Source organism: Capsicum annuum, chromosome 12 (assembly GCF_002878395.1).
Source record: "Capsicum annuum cultivar UCD-10X-F1 chromosome 12, UCD10Xv1.1, whole genome shotgun sequence".
In the NCBI taxonomy this organism is placed as follows: Eukaryota; Viridiplantae; Streptophyta; class Magnoliopsida; order Solanales; family Solanaceae; genus Capsicum; species Capsicum annuum.
In genome coordinates, this window is record NC_061122.1 from 229746930 (window position 1) to 229764607 (window position 17678).

At 36.2% G+C, this 17678-nt stretch overlaps 1 protein-coding gene across 3 annotated transcripts; it reads left to right on the forward strand.

Moving 5' to 3' along the window:
• Positions 1-3137: 3137 nt before the first annotated feature.
• Positions 3138-10350, forward strand: LOC107851572 (late blight resistance protein R1-A). Of its 3 annotated transcripts, none has more exons than XR_001669070.2 (4): positions 3138-5885; positions 5964-7100; positions 8070-8242; positions 9619-10044. XR_001669070.2 is itself a non-coding variant. In XM_016696635.2 (3 exons), the coding sequence occupies exons 1-3, from the start codon at positions 3229-3231 to the stop codon at positions 8146-8148; spliced, it is 3873 nt and encodes a 1290-aa protein (XP_016552121.1). In that variant the 5' UTR covers positions 3138-3228; the 3' UTR covers positions 8149-8387. The 3 variants fall into 3 exon arrangements, 1 of the variants encoding a protein (XP_016552121.1); XR_001669069.2 differs by lacking the exon at positions 9619-10044 and adding an exon at positions 10172-10350 and having other exon boundaries at positions 3139-5885; XM_016696635.2 differs by lacking the exon at positions 9619-10044 and having other exon boundaries at positions 8070-8387.
• The last annotated feature ends 7328 nt before the right edge of the window (positions 10351-17678 follow it).

Consider the following 17678-nt stretch of genomic DNA (forward strand, 5'->3'; position numbering starts at 1 on the left):
TATGGCTGAGTTGTTATTTGTGTTTAATGTCTGTTGCGACAGTCTTCATGTTTCGAGAAACTAGTTATAATATAAACCCGAGTTACTTGTTTAAGTTGACAGACTCTACAATCAGACATCTTGCCACTGGTTGTATAGAAAGTCGACAAGCTAAAAACTGTCACAGTTCATTCAGTGATGAAGTTATAGCTGCCTATGTAGAAACCTGTGGGGAGTCTTTAAAGGAACTGTATCCCAATTGTGTCTGTCAATAATAAGCTTTCACACAACGCTGCAAGACAAATGCAACGTTCCATGCATTTCTTGTTGGACTATTGTTCAAATAGAACAAACCTTGGTTCAAAGGGATCACAAACCAGCCTCAAACACTTGCTCTAAGTTTGGCCAAAAGGGAAATATTTTTTATCTGAAAGAAGAGCGCGACTGACGTCACTCTTTGGCAGATAGAATGGCACAATCATCTGTGGAAGTAGCACAAATCTCGGAACTACACGCCAATGACTAGAAAAAACTTGCCAATTTTCAAGCCCATATATGTGGCTTTTTACTTTAGCAACTGGTGGGTTATATAATCAATAAAATGTGTTTTAAATTGTAAATTCTTGTATGATAAAAGTGAGGCATCCTAAAGCCGAGTTTCTATTGGAAACAACATCTCTACCTTCAAAAGACTGCATACACATCACCCTCGATAGTCCCCACTTATGGGATTACGCTTCGATATGTTGTTTTTGTACTCTTACTTTCTCTTAGTCCATTTCAACAAGAATGACATCTATCAATGGAAATAGTTTAATTTCAACATTAATGTTTTTATTATTTTTTTTTATTAATGTTTCACCTTAATGAGCAGTGGACCACATCAAGAATACATTTGTTTCTATGTTAAAAGTCTTTCTTTGTTGTTAAACATTATGTCCAGTTAAACACCCCTATATAAGATAAGATGGAGGGACTAAACTCATTGGAACTTATTCTTCTAGATAAACTTGAGCTTCCCTTTGTTTTTTTAAAGGGAAAAGGCTCAATATGCCATTGAACTATCAGAAATCGGCTCATCATGTCATTAATTTTTAACGGTGGTTTTCAAAAATAGCTTTGCCACGTGACTTTTTATTAAAAATCCACGTCATTAACTAAAATAAGGAAAAAGACTCAAATATACCATTAAACTATCAAAAATGGCTCATTTATATCATCAGTTAAAAGTTCAGCTCATTCATGCTATCGTCGTTATAAAAGCAGCTCAACCATGTCATTACTTTTTAATAGTGGATTTTCAAAAATAGTTTTGGTCCGCGACATTAATTAAAATAAATTAATATTAATTTCAAAATATTTTAGACCCATTAAAAACAACCGATTCATTTAACATAACCCGACCCACACCCATTAAAATATTTTTTTCCTACAACATCAACTATTTTTCTAATAAAAAAATAGTGATTAATGTATATCCTTTGCCTATTTCTAGTTGATTCTAAATTATTATAAATGCTACACTTAACAAAAACCTCAAAAATTCTATCCTACAGTAATTGATTAGTTTTAATTCCAGTGACTCTGATATATACTCCGAAGTTATAAGAAAATAAACCAATGAACGATTAGGGCAAGCAAGAAAAAGAAAGAGGTGTACCAATAAAACTTCTCCATTCTCCCATCACGAATTAGGGGAATATACATTATTGAAAAAATCATTTCCAAATAACGACTTAAAAGAAGTCTGTTATCCCAATTATCCCGCCATGCATATGGAATAACTTCTCCCACCACGAATTAGTGGAGCATACATTATTGAAAAATCATTTTCAAATAACGACTTAAAAGAAGTCTGCTATTCCAATTATCTCGCCATGTATATGGGATAACTTCTCCCATCATTATGGTATAAATGCTGGAATAAATAATCTCGATACTAACTAATTTCAGATATTTTGAAATTAATATTGATTTCTTTTAATTAAGGGAAAAAGCTCAAATATGCCACTGAACTATCAGAAATGACTCATTTATGCCATTCGTTAAAAGTTGGGCTCATTTATGCCATCGCCGTTACAAAACTGACTCATCCATGCTATTACTTTTAACAGCCGGTTTTTAGAAAACAACTTTGCCACATAGCAGCTAATTAGAGGTCCACGTCATTTTTATTTTTAAATTTATTTCAAAAAAAATTATAAATTTTTTATTATAAATATTTTTTTAGAAAATAAAAAATAAAAAAAATCCCTCAACTTTCCAACCTTATATATTATATAATGCTAGAACAGATACGAAGAAATCGCCCGGTGTATTCTTTCCTTCTTATTTTAATTACTCTATGTCCTGAAGTCTACCATCTATACTATTATAATTCCTATAAATTGTAAATTTCTATAAGCTTGTCATTGCACATGATAACAAAAGGAATCTTTTGCAAGATGCATCCATATTTTTTAGTAGTGACAAATTATAAATAGCTAGGAAAAGTAAACAGTAAATCTGGATTTGGCTAAATAGTAGTCCACCTAATCATTATGTGCTTTTCTTGAGCATCTCTTATTAGTTAGAAGTTTGCATCTAAACATTTAGAACTCTTAACTACATAGATAATCTACCAATATTTGTTTAAGCTGTAAAACTTAATTTTAGTTGATTAATTCTAACATAATAAAATACAAGATTAGTTCTAATAGAAAAAGGACCTGGCCTTTAGAACGAAAGAATAAATAAAAAGAAGCAGAAAATAATGCAAATTGCCTTATAAAATGTGAATGAAAATTTATTGAGTGTCCACTTGTGTGCAGCTCTCTACCCCACAAAGGTAGGTGGAAGGTCTGCAAACATTCTATCCTTCGGGACCCCACTTATGAAATTACACTGGGCATGTTGCTTTTTTGTTGGCAACTTGTGTGCAGCTAACATAATACTCTATGGACGCACTTGGCGGCGCTATGTTGCTCGGACTATTGGAAAATGTTGAGGGGTGCGTGTCGGATCCTCTAATAGTAATACATTTTTTTTGAGGATCCACGAGGATCCACCAGGAGTTTGGTAGCATTTTTGGAGAGTTTGAGCAACATAGTTTCGCTAGTCATTGATGAGTATACGGAGAGTTTTGGAATATAAAATTCTAAGAAAGAGTAATATAATGAGAAGAAAGAAACCTCTGTATGTAGCATAAAATCTTGTTTTGTATGTAAAGGCTAAGCATCAAGCATCTTAGTTGCTCGATTTCATTCTTCCATGATGTCTTCTAACCATAATTATCTGTCTTCAAAGAGTCGTCTTTTTGAGCATCTCCAGCAACTTGAAGATATTCGATACTTCCCTGAAACTTCAAGAGATACAGTCGAGTTCGTTAAACAGGAATTCAAATTCCTAGATTTTTTCCTCAGCTTGCAGAGCTTCACAGATGAACCTGACATGCTAGATGTTACTCAGAAAGTCCGCGACCTGTTTCAGGATACTGTTGTTCACTTTTCTGAGTTACGTCTGACTGAGTACTTTGATTTTTGTATCTTTATGGTGCAAAACAAGATTTGGTTGATTAAGATGGAAATTAGATCCAAATACTCCTTTCCTAAGATATCATCATTACCAAATTTAGCCAATATTGCTATTCCCAAATTTGCAAAGGAATTCATGGATATTGTGGTGGGGAATCTTCGTGATCTAGTTAATCTTGGTTATTGCCATTCACTTCTTGATGTTCCGGAAACCAAGAAACACGTAGACCGTGTTGTCAGGGAATTGAAATCGCTGCAGAATTTCGTCTGCTTTGTTTCAGAGAGGTTCATAGTGCCTGATCAGAGCCAACATCATGTTAATTTCTTCGCTCATGCTTTATCTGTGGCCAGCCACGCGTCAATGCTTGTCTGGTTGTATCTTTCAGGCCACGGCTATGAAGATCAAGATGTGGCTTTAGGTGAAATCAATGTCCTACTTTTCTTGCAAATGAAATTTAGGCCAATTCAGCCGAGCATCCGCGAGATCTACATTTCAGTCCTGCGAGTTTTAAAGTCGACAATACAATCAGGAGGATGGTGTCCCAACATCCAACATGAGCATGCAAATGACGTTGAAGCCAACTTTTTGGAAACTGTCATACACAATTTGGTGGAGCTGCCAACTAATAGTAACGCAAGTCAGAGAGTTGCTCTGAAAGATCACTTGCCAATCCTTCAAGAGATGCTCAACCTCTTGAGAGCCAACACCATCTGTGTGCCAATACAAGATCTTGAACTTCTTCGTCAAGATATTGACACTGTCATTGATGTTGGGCTTTTTGTTTTCTCATTATATCATGGCGAGGATGAGAAGGAAGTCATGGCACCGGGAGAAGTGAATCCAACACAAGCTCTAGATTTGTCGGGCAACCTAAAACGTATAATTAGCACAATGATCAGACTAACCATTCGGAAGGCGTTCCAATCCAACTTGCCAAGGATTCACGGGCTAGGCTATGTTGACTTCTTTTTAAACAACCTGAAGGAGCTCCAACGACGCCATTCAGATTCACTAGATTATGTCAGGAACCAACTTCAAATAATTCAGAAGGAATTTGAGAGCTTGCAACCTTTTCTAGAATCTGTTACAGAAGAGGGACACAATGACCTCGACAAAATTCACCGTTGTGCTACACAATTGATTGGAAAAGCATACGAGGTAGAATACATAGTTGATGCTTGTATAAGCAAAGAAGCTCATGTCTTGTGCCTCAAGCATTGTCTCTTGGATATCATGGAGGAGATCACTCTTCTTCGAGATGAGGTAGCAGATATTCATGAAAAGGAAATGGTTGGAGATGTGAAGAACAGTACTGTCACAGCTCACGCGTCATCAAGTTTGACACAGTCTCTAAGGATGGATGAAGAAATTGTAGGTTTCAAGGATGTCACAAAAAAGTTAAAAGACCAACTAATAAATGGAACGAAAGGGCGAGATGTTATCACAATTGCTGGTATGCCGGGTCTAGGCAAGACAACTCTGGCCTATAGTCTCTACTCTGACAGGTTAGTTGCTTCTCACTTTGATAGATGTGCACAGTATTGTGTGTCTCAAGTATATTCACGTAAGGACTTACTATTGGCCGTACTACATGATGTCATGGGTGAGAACCCACAACGTGAATTTAAGCGTGCTGATGAATTAGCTGATGAGCTTCGCAAAGCTTTATTCTCCAAAAGATATCTCATCCTTATTGATGACGTTTGGGAAACTAGTGTGTGGGATGATCTAGTTGGTTGTTTTCAAGATGCTAATAATGGAAGTAGAGTCATTCTAACAACACGAAATCATGAAGTTGCCAATTATGCTAGATTTCACAGTGATCCCCTTTTGCTTCGGATGTTTAACGATGATGAAAGTTTGGAGTTACTTCGAAAGAAGGTGTTTGGGGAAGAAAGTTTCCCCCCTCTCCTAACGAATATCGGGAAACAAATAGCAAAACGGTGTGGTGGGTTGCCTCTGTCAGTTTCTTTGGTGGCTGGTATTCTCCTAAAGATGGAGAAGAAAGAAGAATGTTGGGAACAAGTGGCGAACAATATAGGTCCTTACATTCACAATGACTCTAGGGCCATTCTAGAACATAGTTTTCGTGTTCTACCTTATCATATGAGGTCTTGCTTTCTTTACTTTGGATCATTTTTAGAGGATAGTGTGATTCCTATTTCAAAGTTAACACGGTTGTGGATCTCCGAGGGATTTGTAAAAAGTTGCAACGGCAAGAGCTTGGAGGATATAGCAGAAGGTTATTTGGAGAATCTTATTGGAAGAAATCTAGTGATGGGAACGAAGAGGAGTTCTCGAGGTAAGATCAAAGCATGTCGCATTCATGACCTATTGCATGATTTCTGCAAGGAGAGAGCAAAGGAACAGAATCTTTTCGTATGGATAAACCGGTAATGTTCCCATCAATTAACCGAGTTCTCATATTACATACTCATTGCTCTTATAATTTTACCAACTTCTATTTGCAGGGATCAACAAAATGTCAATCCTTCTTCCCTTGCTTACCATCAAAAGAAGCTTGCTCATCGCTTATCAATTTATGGTGAACGGTATTGTATTGGAGAACCAAGCTTGTCTTGGTCACATGTTGGCTCCATAGTTTTGCATAAAGATGTCGATGCAGAAATATCACTTGACCCCATCTCCCTCAATTTTCACAGCTTCAAATTCCTCAAAGTGTTGGATTTAGAGTTCACAAGAATTGATTCTTTCCCATCTGGTCTAGTTTACTTGAGGTATTTCGCTGCAAAAACTAAAGAGTCCTCGATGTCATCATTCGTAGCCAATCACCAGCACCTTGAAACATTGATAGTATTCAATTATGGAAACGAAATGTCACTATCCGTTACAATGTGGGAGATGGTTAAACTGAGATACCTGCTTATTTCCTATTGCAGCACCACTACTTTGATAGAAAATACCAGAGAATTATTTGACGACTCCAAAGAGCTTTATGATCTGAAAACTTTTTCCAACCCAAAATTTTCTTGTGTCCAGGATGCGGATTTGATTTTGAGAAAAACACCTAATCTTCAGAAATTGAGATGCATATTCCATGGTGTCGACTACTTTAAGTACCATGTATTGCACTTTCCATCACAGCTTGAAACGCTGAAGATTCGTCATAAATCAGCAGTTCATGTTAAAGCCATTCCCTTTTGCATATCCGCTCCAAATCTCAAAAACTTAACACTAGAGTTCTTTTTCCTGCATCATAAGCGCTTATCAGAAATTGCTTCGCTTCAGAACCTTGAAGTACTCAAACTGAATCGCATTGACTTTGAAGATATGGAATGGGAAGTGAGAGATGGAGAGTTCCCTCGCCTCAAAGTCTTGAAACTTGAGGGAATATTTTGCTTTAAGGAATGGATTGTCGCGGATGATGCCTTTCCTGAACTTGAACGCTTGATTTTGCGTGATTGCGAATATCTCCAGGATATCCCTTCTTCGTTTGCAGAATTATCATCTCTAAAGTGGATTGAAGTAAAGGGTTGCAATAAATCTGTTGAAAACTCAACAAGGGATATTTGGGTAACAAAAGTTGAAGACTATCAGATTTCTGATTTCGATGCCTTTGTCCACAAGACAGCAGAAAAAAAATCCAGGTACATTACTGACCCAGAAATCTTTGCATTATCAGGTCACTTAAAATCAATACAAGTAAAACCATACGTCTTGTTAAAATAAACTATACAAAATTTTATTTGTTACTACTGGTTATTTAGTATGATTTTGATGCCCAAATAAACTCATATCTACCAAGATATTTAGTACAACAACATACCAGTGTAATCCCACAGGTGAGATCTGGGGAAGGTACGTAGAGTGTACGCAGCCTTACTAGCTTCTACCTCGTGGAGGTAGAGAGACTGTTTAACCATATGTTTAGGTTTTTAGAAATTCAAAGAATCATATATACACACACAATTTACTAGTGATAAAGTTTCATTTCAAAAATTGAGAGAACAAATCAAATTTAACTTGGTTTCTAAGTTTTATGTAGTTCCAATAATGCATAATCTTTTACTCCAGTAAAATACCCAATGTCATTCTTGTAAAGATCAAATTCTCTAGGAGTATCTTACCACAACATACGCACCATTTCCTTTTTTCCTTTTTCTTTTTTTGTATTTACGGTGTTTGGAACCTTAGTTTCTCGGACTCTTTGAAAATTTCATGGGGTGCGTGTTAGATCCTTCAAAGTAGTGCATTTTCGGAGGATCCGACACGGGTGTGACAACATATTTGAAGAGTTGGAGCAACTTAGTTTGGAACAACTTGTTCACACCTCGACTATTTCACAAAACACATGTTATATCTCCTATAGATAGAGGAAGGTCCAAAATTTAATCTTGATGGATTAAAGCTTTATTTTCTCATAAATGAATGCATTATGCATTACACTTTTGCAATTATGGGATATGTTCAGTGGTTTTTGCTCACTTAATTTTTCAACCATTTCTTTTTTTCGTTATGTTGTTTAAATCATTAGATGAAGATATGTTAGTAAATATTAACAAGAAACTTTATTGTGTTCCTGACCTTATGTTAACTCTTATGTCGATTAACATCAGGTCGAGAGCTACAGGAACCGGAACTATTCCCTGGCAGATTGAAGCAAGAGCCATCAGAGCCAAATATCTCAAGTACTAAAGTTTGCAGACCGGAAAAGTTTCCTTTACTGTGTTCAACAACGCTGTCTTTTGTCTCAAATATATCAATGCTACATGAAAATCTGGTGCAATAGGTAAGAAAACTGATAAATATTGTAGTTGTATGGAAAGCTTTTCTGAGTCCTTCGAGTATGTTATTCTTCATTGTGAGAACTTCATTATACATGCAAATTCTATTTTACTTTATCAAATAAAATTGTCCACATCAAATTTCCACCACTTTTCGTTTTGGCATCTGAACTAAGATTTGTTCCTTTTAGACACCCCGCGATGTTTAAAGTATGCCTACTTTTTCATCATGACATCTAACAGTATAACAATATTTTTCCACTATCAGTGTAGCACTACTACTGATACAAGAACAGCCCACAAACACAAGGAAAACACAAGATAACAAGAGGAATAACAACACAAGATAACAAGAACCAACGGTTTTCTCTAAAACAAGAACAAACTAGTACATGAAAGTAAAGATAGGTAGTGAGATATACACTATTACAAGACCAAAGAACCCAAGGATATCTCAAATACAAAGACCCCTAAGACTTACAATAGTAACACCACACTTCTACGAAGACACAAGAGGGAATCCACCACTCAAGCACCAACGTTTCTAGCCAATTTTGCAACACAAGTGAGTACCACACTTGTTTTTGCCCTAGTTTCGGTTACAACTCACTCTTTCTCTCTAGAGAATAGTCTTTCAATATCATTTAACAACTAAAGAACTAAAGACCTAAAACTAGTCTATTTATAGACTTATTACACACATAAGTGAAATGTCCCAAAAGCCCTTAATGAAGGAAAGACAAAAGGTGCCTATGGAGTGCAATATCTGACCCGTTCTTGGTGTGTGATATGGTGTTCCTTTGCACTTCACTTGCACGCTTCGAGTCTCGGGTTCGACACGCACTCTCATAGATTCATCTTCGTAATTATTCTTGTATCAACTACGTATACACTAATTTAAGTTTAACGTAGAAAAACTTTTAAGTAATCAAGGCATATCACTTGTACGTTAATTAGGGTGTAAATGGATTCCGCTTCACTATTATACTCTTCAAAATGAAAAACATAGTATACAATTCAACCTGATCACCGTGTATAAAATTGTACTTGTCTTCAACACATCTTGAGTTTATTTTATGTTTACATTTCTTATTTTATGGGCGTTAAATTTTCTATTCTCTCCAAATCAAAGTTGCCAACACATGGTGAAAGAAGCTTTTTTTTTTTTTGTTTCAATATACAGTTGCGATATGTTGTTTATTATGTTTCGATCACCATATTCGTATAAGCTGTGCACTGCTTTCCTTATTAACTGTGATGCTCTCTTCACTGCTTTTTTCATACTTGAATTTGTTGCACTTGGGCCGAGGATCTCTTGGAAACAACCTCTCTACCTCCATGCGACCCCACTCACCGAGTATTTTGTTGTTGTAATATATAGTTGTGAAGCTATTGGAGTAAAAATAAAAGTGAAGCTCTTGGCCTATATCTGCAAAGATTTTGCAAGTTGACATTAGTTGGAGTTACTTGTTTATGCCTTGTCAATTGGGGTCAGTTCTGAGAGAGTCGTATCTGAACAATTTCGAAGCAAAAGATACCATGCTTATTCTATCGGAATGCTAATGCTAGAACCTTTGGAAGTTTTATCGTCAGTAGCTGAAATCCAGACTGTATGTGATGCTTATATTAAAGAGCGTATCATTCGTTGAAGCCAGAGACTGATCGAAAGGAATTGACGGACTCTTTTCTGAAAAAACGATTGCAAGAAACTGTCCTAGATTAAGTGATATAGACCTGAGTACTTTGTAGTTAGGACGTTGACAAGCTAAAACTATATTTCTCTCAATTGTCTGTCAATAAGGTTTCATTTCTTGGGTGATTCCATGCTATTAATTGTTTACTACTTTCATATTGTGATCCTTCCACGTTGAACTATAGCTATGTGAACTTTCTTTAATATTTCTTATCTCATTTGTCCTTGCCTTGGTGGACAGAGTTATCTAGTACCTGTTGCTGGTGGAAGGTGGCATGTATCGCCGTGGAATTAGTTGCCTTTTGTTTTATCCTTTTAATAGATAACCTTCGATTTGTGAACTTGGTGGTTGATTATGAATGTATTGTAAAACTTATTGTTGTACTTTTCTTGTGTGATTATTCACATCTAATGATTCTCTTATCAGTTACTCCGAATTAAAAAAAAAAAAAAGGCTTAATCCCCCCACCCCCCACCCCTCCCCGAACTTGACACACACCTAAACTATTCAAAATGGTCTAGTCTCGGCAAGTTAGCTCTCTTTATAGTTGGTCATGGAACATTTCCAAGAATAAAACTTTCTTTTTCTTCCTTTTTATACAAATAATGAAAGATAAAGATTATAAATCTAGCTCTTTTTTTAAATTAATACTACTTTTCTTAATAATAAAAGGTGAGTCCTCCTAGGATATATGCTGTATTAGCAGACAGAGAGAGAAACAGGATTCTGAGTAGTTAACTAATAGGCTCCTTAATCATATCATCAAGTTGGTTTTAGTGTATAATAACAAATTGTTTATCTTGTGATGTGGGCAATAATGGAGTAGTATATTATTAATGAGAACCAGCTACTACATTTAAATAACTGCAGGCCAAAGACTAGAACAGAAGTTTCCCAATTCAATTGACTTTTGCCTTTGTATATGGCCCTACACTAGAGCAACTAGTGTGTTGTATAGTCAGTAAAATGTCGTTTAGTATGTAATGACTTTGAAGGGAGCATTGGAATAACTCTTATAGTTGCTTCCACGTGACTAGAAGTTTACGGGTTGATCTGTAAAGTGATAGCGTTTAACCTGAACTATCACCTTTTTTTGCAAATCTCACACTCTTAACTATTCATTGTTCCTTTTACCTACGTAAACTATGACTATCTATGTATTAAAACACAACCTTGAAGCTGACCAGACCAGATGTTCGAAAATAGTCGTCCTACAATATTCTGCTATCTGCACCCATGTAGCCCTCATTAAGAGATAATAGTCAAAAACACACCCGAACTATCACTTTTTCGCAATTTTCACACTAACTATTTGTTGTTCCCTTTACCTACATAAACTATCACTATCTATGTATTAAAACACACCTCTGAGCTGACTAGGCCAAATGTTTGAAAATAGTCGTCTACAACATTCTGCTATCTGCACCCATGTAGCCCTTATTAAATCTACATTAATTCACGTTTTACACAGCAATTTGCATTAGTTGTCAAGTTAAGGATAGTTGACTTTAAGGACAAAGAGCAGCATCATTTACCAACCAAATTACTTATTTTCTGTTTTTTTTTTTTCCAGCTGGCTCTTGGCCTTTGTAAAGGGCAAGTCCTCTTTCTATTAGAATTGGTCAACTCATATTTGATTATGTTATGAGTAGTAAAATAAAATTAAGTTTTACAGCTTAAGAAAATATTGGTAGGCTAAATTTTAGATGCAAATTTCTCAATAAAGGATAAGAGCTGCTCAGGCAAAGAACTAAGTCAGTAACTACTACCTCCGTCCCAAATTATGTGGCATCGTTTTGTTATTGACATTTCAAATGAGTTATTCTTCAACTGTGATATTTCTTTCTGTTATGAATCGGACAGAATAAGAAAACCACAAACAAAAGGAAAAACAAGAACCCATAGATTTACATGGAAACTCTTGCGGGAAAAACCACGGGCAGATGAGGAGGATTTTCACTATAATGGAGAGGAGTACAATGTGGAGACGATAGTCTCAATTTAGTGTATATGAAAATTGAAAACAACCCAAAATAGCCCCACTAAACACACTTATATAATACGTGCATACAAATAAGTCCTAAGCCCAAAAAAATTATAGGTCCATACCTTATGGATCTGGACTGGTGGTGTATAAGCAGATCTTACTCCTACGTTGTGAAGGCTCAGAAACTATTTCCAATAGTACATCGGCTCATTCATGAACTTGTAACTTATGTATCATACATAATGGGTGTATTTTAGTTCCTATATTTTCATGGAAACACCAAGCATTTCTATGTGAAGCTATATTTTCTTAGAGAAGTGCAAAGGACTCTGGTCAACCACTGCATATTTTGCAAAACGGAAGCAACTCGCTGATATTTTGACAAAAGCCCTTACAGCAAGAAAATTTGAGTGCTTGAGAATAAAACTTTGGATTTGCAGCTCATGATGTTAGGAGTGTTGAAATCTTCTGTAACACCCAACTTAGGAAGGTATCCCACATCGGCAAAACATAAGGGGCACCCTAACTTAGGAAGGAGTCACACATCGGCAAAACACAAGAGGGATGCTGGGTATAAAAGTAACAAAGCCTTACTGATACGGAACAAACAAGGGAATACGAAATCACACCCCAAAACAGTCCACAAATCACAACAAATCGTGGACCAACTGGGGACCTCTCTCGGATTCACTATCTAGAACAAGAAAGAAGAGGATACAAGGTGTTAATACACCAAACAACCAGCCAACAACAAGTTTAGCAACATAAGATGAAGCTCCACAATATTACAATAGCAACAAGAACAAACGGGTTACATTAACAACACAAGAAGCCGAAACTAAAATAAGATACAAGATAGATAGTTAGATAAGTGTTGATGTAGTCTTAACAACCCAAGAGCATATTCCACTCTTGGACCTTTAACACTTCACACAACAAACACCTAACTCTTACAATTGACACAAGAGAGGCGTCCACCACCCAAGCACCAATGTATCAAGCAAAATGCAACACACAAGAGAATCCACCCTTATGCTATGCCCTAGTTTCGGTTGTGGACTCTCTCTCTAAGAGGACTGTTCTTTCTTGAACATTCATAAAAACTACCAACTAAAACCCTACAATATTCAATTTATATTACAATACAAAATAAAAGGCAAAAAACTAAAAGACCCTTTAGTGAAAAGGGCTCCAAAAACAGCCTATGGAGTGTACTTGGGACGGTTTGTGGGCCTCCTTCACACTTAGATTTGTGCACTCTTTAGGTGATCTTCAAAATACTCAAAAAGTATCCATGATCGTGATCGTACTCGTATCACTTACTCCCTAGTGACACGTTTTAAATCTGTACGGGTTTGGGGCCAAAGCGGACAATATCACTTATGGGTTGGGCCGTTACAGGGATTTCTCAAGCCTTCATAATTCGGGATACTCATTGCGGCCCTTCTTGACAGCTTATATCATCCATGCTTTGATACAAGAGAAGTTATATGGCACCAGGAGAAGTGATCACCACACAAATTCTTGATTTAACGGGAGAGATTCAGCATATGATATTAACACAGATATTAGTTAACTGTCATATCAATTGTTGGCATGCCAAGGCTACTCTTGCCTACGAACCCCTACCACCCTCATTTGAAAAAACTATTTCAAATTTTTTCCTTATCTCATTCCCTAACCCAAAACTCAACCCCTACCCGCTCCAAAAAAATATTTAATTATTTATAAAAAAATTCAATCTTTTGTCTTTCCCTTCATTACCCGACCCCACCCCCACCCTACCCTTACCAACCTCCCCTACCTCCACCCCTACCCCATACTAGCCCCCTCCCCCTTTCAAAAAATAAATTAATTTATTTAAAAAAAATTAAATTTTTTTTCTTATCTCACCCTTACTACCTATTTTGACAACCTCAACCCTCACCTACCAATCCTGTAACGCCCAATTTTTTGAATCAGAATGCTACACGGTGCTCATAATCCCGAAGGATCATAAGCTAACCCATGACTGATATCTGTACCTGTACACTGCATAATATAACATGATAATGCGGAAACATGCACTGAAAAGCCATAAGGTTCAATACTGAACATAATCTGAATAATAACAATGTCTGAGATAAGGGGTATCACAATACCCAAAATAAAACTAAAAATACTGAAGTCTAAAATCAATCTGTAATCTAGTCTGAAAGCCTCTACTGTCTGAGTAATCTGAATAAGGATTTGATGGGACATGTCCCCCAACTAACTCCGTCTAGCAAACTAAACTGAAATAATAAATGGAATAAAATCATATCACCCTCGAATGAAGAGGACTCACTGCAACTCTGCATACTGAACTGCTACTGCTGATCTGGGACTCGTGTCTCTGAACCTATGGTGTATCATAAAAGAAAGCACCATAGCGCAAATTCGTCAGCACGACTAAATGTACTGAGTATACGAGTGAGGTAGACTAAATACAAAGGGTTAAATGCATGAACTGCACTGACTAATATGAACGTGAAAATACATACATGCATAGGTAACTGAACTGAACTCGTACTGGTACTGACTACTGAGTCTGAATACTGACACATGAGTTTATTGATACTGAGATACTGGATGACTGAGAGACTGATACTATACTACTGATAAGTGAATGATTGTTTCTAACAGTTCGAATTATGAAGAACTAGTCTGATTGACTGTATTTGACAATCCTAAAACTGAATACTGATAACATAAGTTACTGATATCTGACATGACTGATAATTAGTTTCTGATAACTGTTATAATTGATATATCTGATAGACGTGATTGACTGTGTTTGACAGCCCTGAATCTGATAAAACTATCTGAGTCCCGTTACTGTATCTGACAGTCCTGATAATCTGAAATCTGAAGAACTAGTTGAGTTCTTTTACTGAGACTGTGACTGAAACTGTGGGAAGTAGTTATCTAACTGACATGCCCCATATATTGCTATTATAGCTGAGCTGGGGTCCACTATGTACCCTGACTGGAAAGGTGTCAATACCACGCTACTGGTAAGGACAAACTATGAGTGACTAATGAGAACGGTGGAAACCCTTATTTGATAGGTTAAGCCACCTCATCTACCTTCAACTGATAGGTATTGATGTCTCAACCTACACTGGCTACGTAGTTCTGGAATGCAAGGATTACTTCTAAGAATCACACCCTCTACTGGCAGGTGAGTTCCCATCCTTGGGTTCACTCGGTGCTAATTACTACTCCCATATGAACAGACACTGAACATAATAAACTGAACCGTACATAGACTGAGTTTACTGAATTCCATTGACTGACGGAATACTATTGATATCTGATGACTGAATGAGATCATGAGAGTTCTGAGGTTTCCTGAGTCACATGACTGACTGAGTTCTCTAGATTGTGGCTCGACTGAAATCATCGTGACAACATAACATGGCTCTAGGAACATAGCTATAGTTTTATGGTACGAATACCCGCAGGACTCGATGGAAGGAAACTGACATGACTTGACATACAAGAGTACTTGACCAACATTAACAATCCATAATATAGCATCTACGGGGAATTCATAAATCATGTGGTTTTCATAACCTTTTCATATAGCTAACATCATGGTCAATTCTAATATCATGACAAGCCAACAACATATTCATAGCACATTAATAGCATAGAAATCATCTTGATCAAGTAGACATGGCATAACTTAAGAGACATGGCAAAATCTTGGAGCATGAAGACTAGGTATTTGATCATCATTTATTCATTGAGGCACATTATCAAACACATGGTAGGCATAGTCAACTTAAGCACATGGATATGGCATGGAATCATCATTTAGATCACAAATAGGTCAAAGTGCTCAATTCTTCTTCACTTAGGCATTTTAACAAACACCTTGCATGCACTATTTAGGGCATAGGCCTAATGATCAATTTTATACACCATAACACCATAATTCAACTCAATTCCACCAATTGAATCCACAAAATATCATGGTATCATGAACAACATGTAAAGATTCGAACTTTATTCACACGACATGGAATTCACGTGAAATCATAAAACATGGAGTAAGGACTTGTTAATTGAGCACTCTTAAATCATGAAAACATGATTATGCCTATTCTAGGCATTTCGTCAAACAACTTACATGCACACTTTATGGCATAGGTGTTCTTAATAATTTAGTCATCTTAAACCACCCAATTTCATGAGTTTTAACTACAAGCATACATACTTCATGAGAATCACCCTAAATTAACATCTTGAAGCATAAACAAAACCATCAACATGTACATGATCATATCTCAACAAGACAATCACAATATAGTAGTTAAAGTATGGTTCTTGGACTCCTACGGATGAAAGGAATCCGTGGATGAACACTACGCATACCTTAGCTGGAAGATTCTTGAAGAAATTCTTAGACATGTTCTTGATTCCTTGACTAGGGTTCTTGTTCCTTTAAGAGAAAATAAATTGGCTCTTGAGTTTGAAAAACTTGAATATCATATATTCTTGAAAAATGATTTGATTCTTGTTATAGGTTATGATCTTGAGAGAAACCCTTCTTTTGATGTTGAAGATAAATGAGGAGTTATTCTTCAATTGATGGGATTTGGGTCTTCAAATTGAAACCCTAGCTTGAGTTCTTGAGAGGATTTTGAGAAGAGGAGTATATTTTACTACAAATAAGCCTTAATCTCGTGTTTGGGGTATATATAGGGGTGGAAGATGACCAAAATACCCCTAAGGAACAATTAAGGTCAAATCTGTCCCTAATTGACTGTCTGATAGGTTGAAGTAAATTGATCATAAATTTTTATTTAGATGTCCAAATGGAATGAAACTAATTTCAGTGGAAATAAGACTCAAATATCTTTCCATTGATATATAGCACCTCTCACATTTCATTATATATTAGGAGTTATGATCGTTTGAAATTGACCCTGAAATGCTAAAAAAACTGGGCAAGCACTGGAGTTAGCAGGTTGCGCAGGCTAATCGCCCGGGGCTTCTATTTTGGGCACCCAGACATGCCTTTACGCTACTCCAAAAATTCCGAAACTCACCCGGGATATACTACGAGCTTTCCCGATCGTAACTCAACTTGAAAATTGTAAAATAGACGTCGGGAAGGTCGCCAAATAAATCCTCAAAGTTTGGAGGTCTAAAATAAGACTAACCGTTGAATCTTGAACACTTAGCAAAATTTTCTAAGTCTTGGGATCTTTCATGGAGCTTTACGAGCTGAATTTGACACGCGATTTTGTGGGGTATTACAAATCCCTTCCCCCCAAAAAAATTCAAAACTTTTTTCTTATCCCACCCTTCTTATCCTATTCGTTCTTATTGTTTTTAGTTAAATATATTCAAATACTTTAAGAAAATATATACTTACCCAATTTGCATAACGAACACCAGAATATACGGAAGAAACAACTTATTTTTTTATTAAACATTTTCCCTCCTTCATATCGAACACACCCTAAAAAAAGTATTTTTTAGGGTCAAAAATTATTTTTCTAAAATGTATTTTTACTCTTTAGCTAAACACAAAATGTATTTTCTAAAAAATATTTTTTCATTCACCAATCAGGTGAACCAAACACTGAAAAATATTTTCTGAAAAATACTTTCCATCCACCAAACAAACATAAGAAAACAAGTAAGAAACTAACTTGTTTTCCAGGAAAATAAATTTCAGGAAATTATTTTTCATGGAAAACATTTTCCTTCGTACCAAACACACCC

What these genes read in the sequence shown, in the direction of transcription:
- LOC107851572 (XM_016696635.2), top strand. Translation starts at nt 3,229, where the DNA reads ATGATGTCTTCTAACCATAATTATCTGTCTTCAAAGAGTCGTCTTTTT. An exon ending in CTTTTCGTATGGATAAACCG is followed by an intron (nt 5,886 to 5,963) that starts GTAATGTTCCCA and finishes TTCTATTTGCAG; the next exon opens with GGATCAACAAAATGTCAATC. An exon ending in ACAGCAGAAAAAAAATCCAG is followed by an intron (nt 7,101 to 8,069) that starts GTACATTACTGA and finishes GATTAACATCAG; the next exon opens with GTCGAGAGCTACAGGAACCG.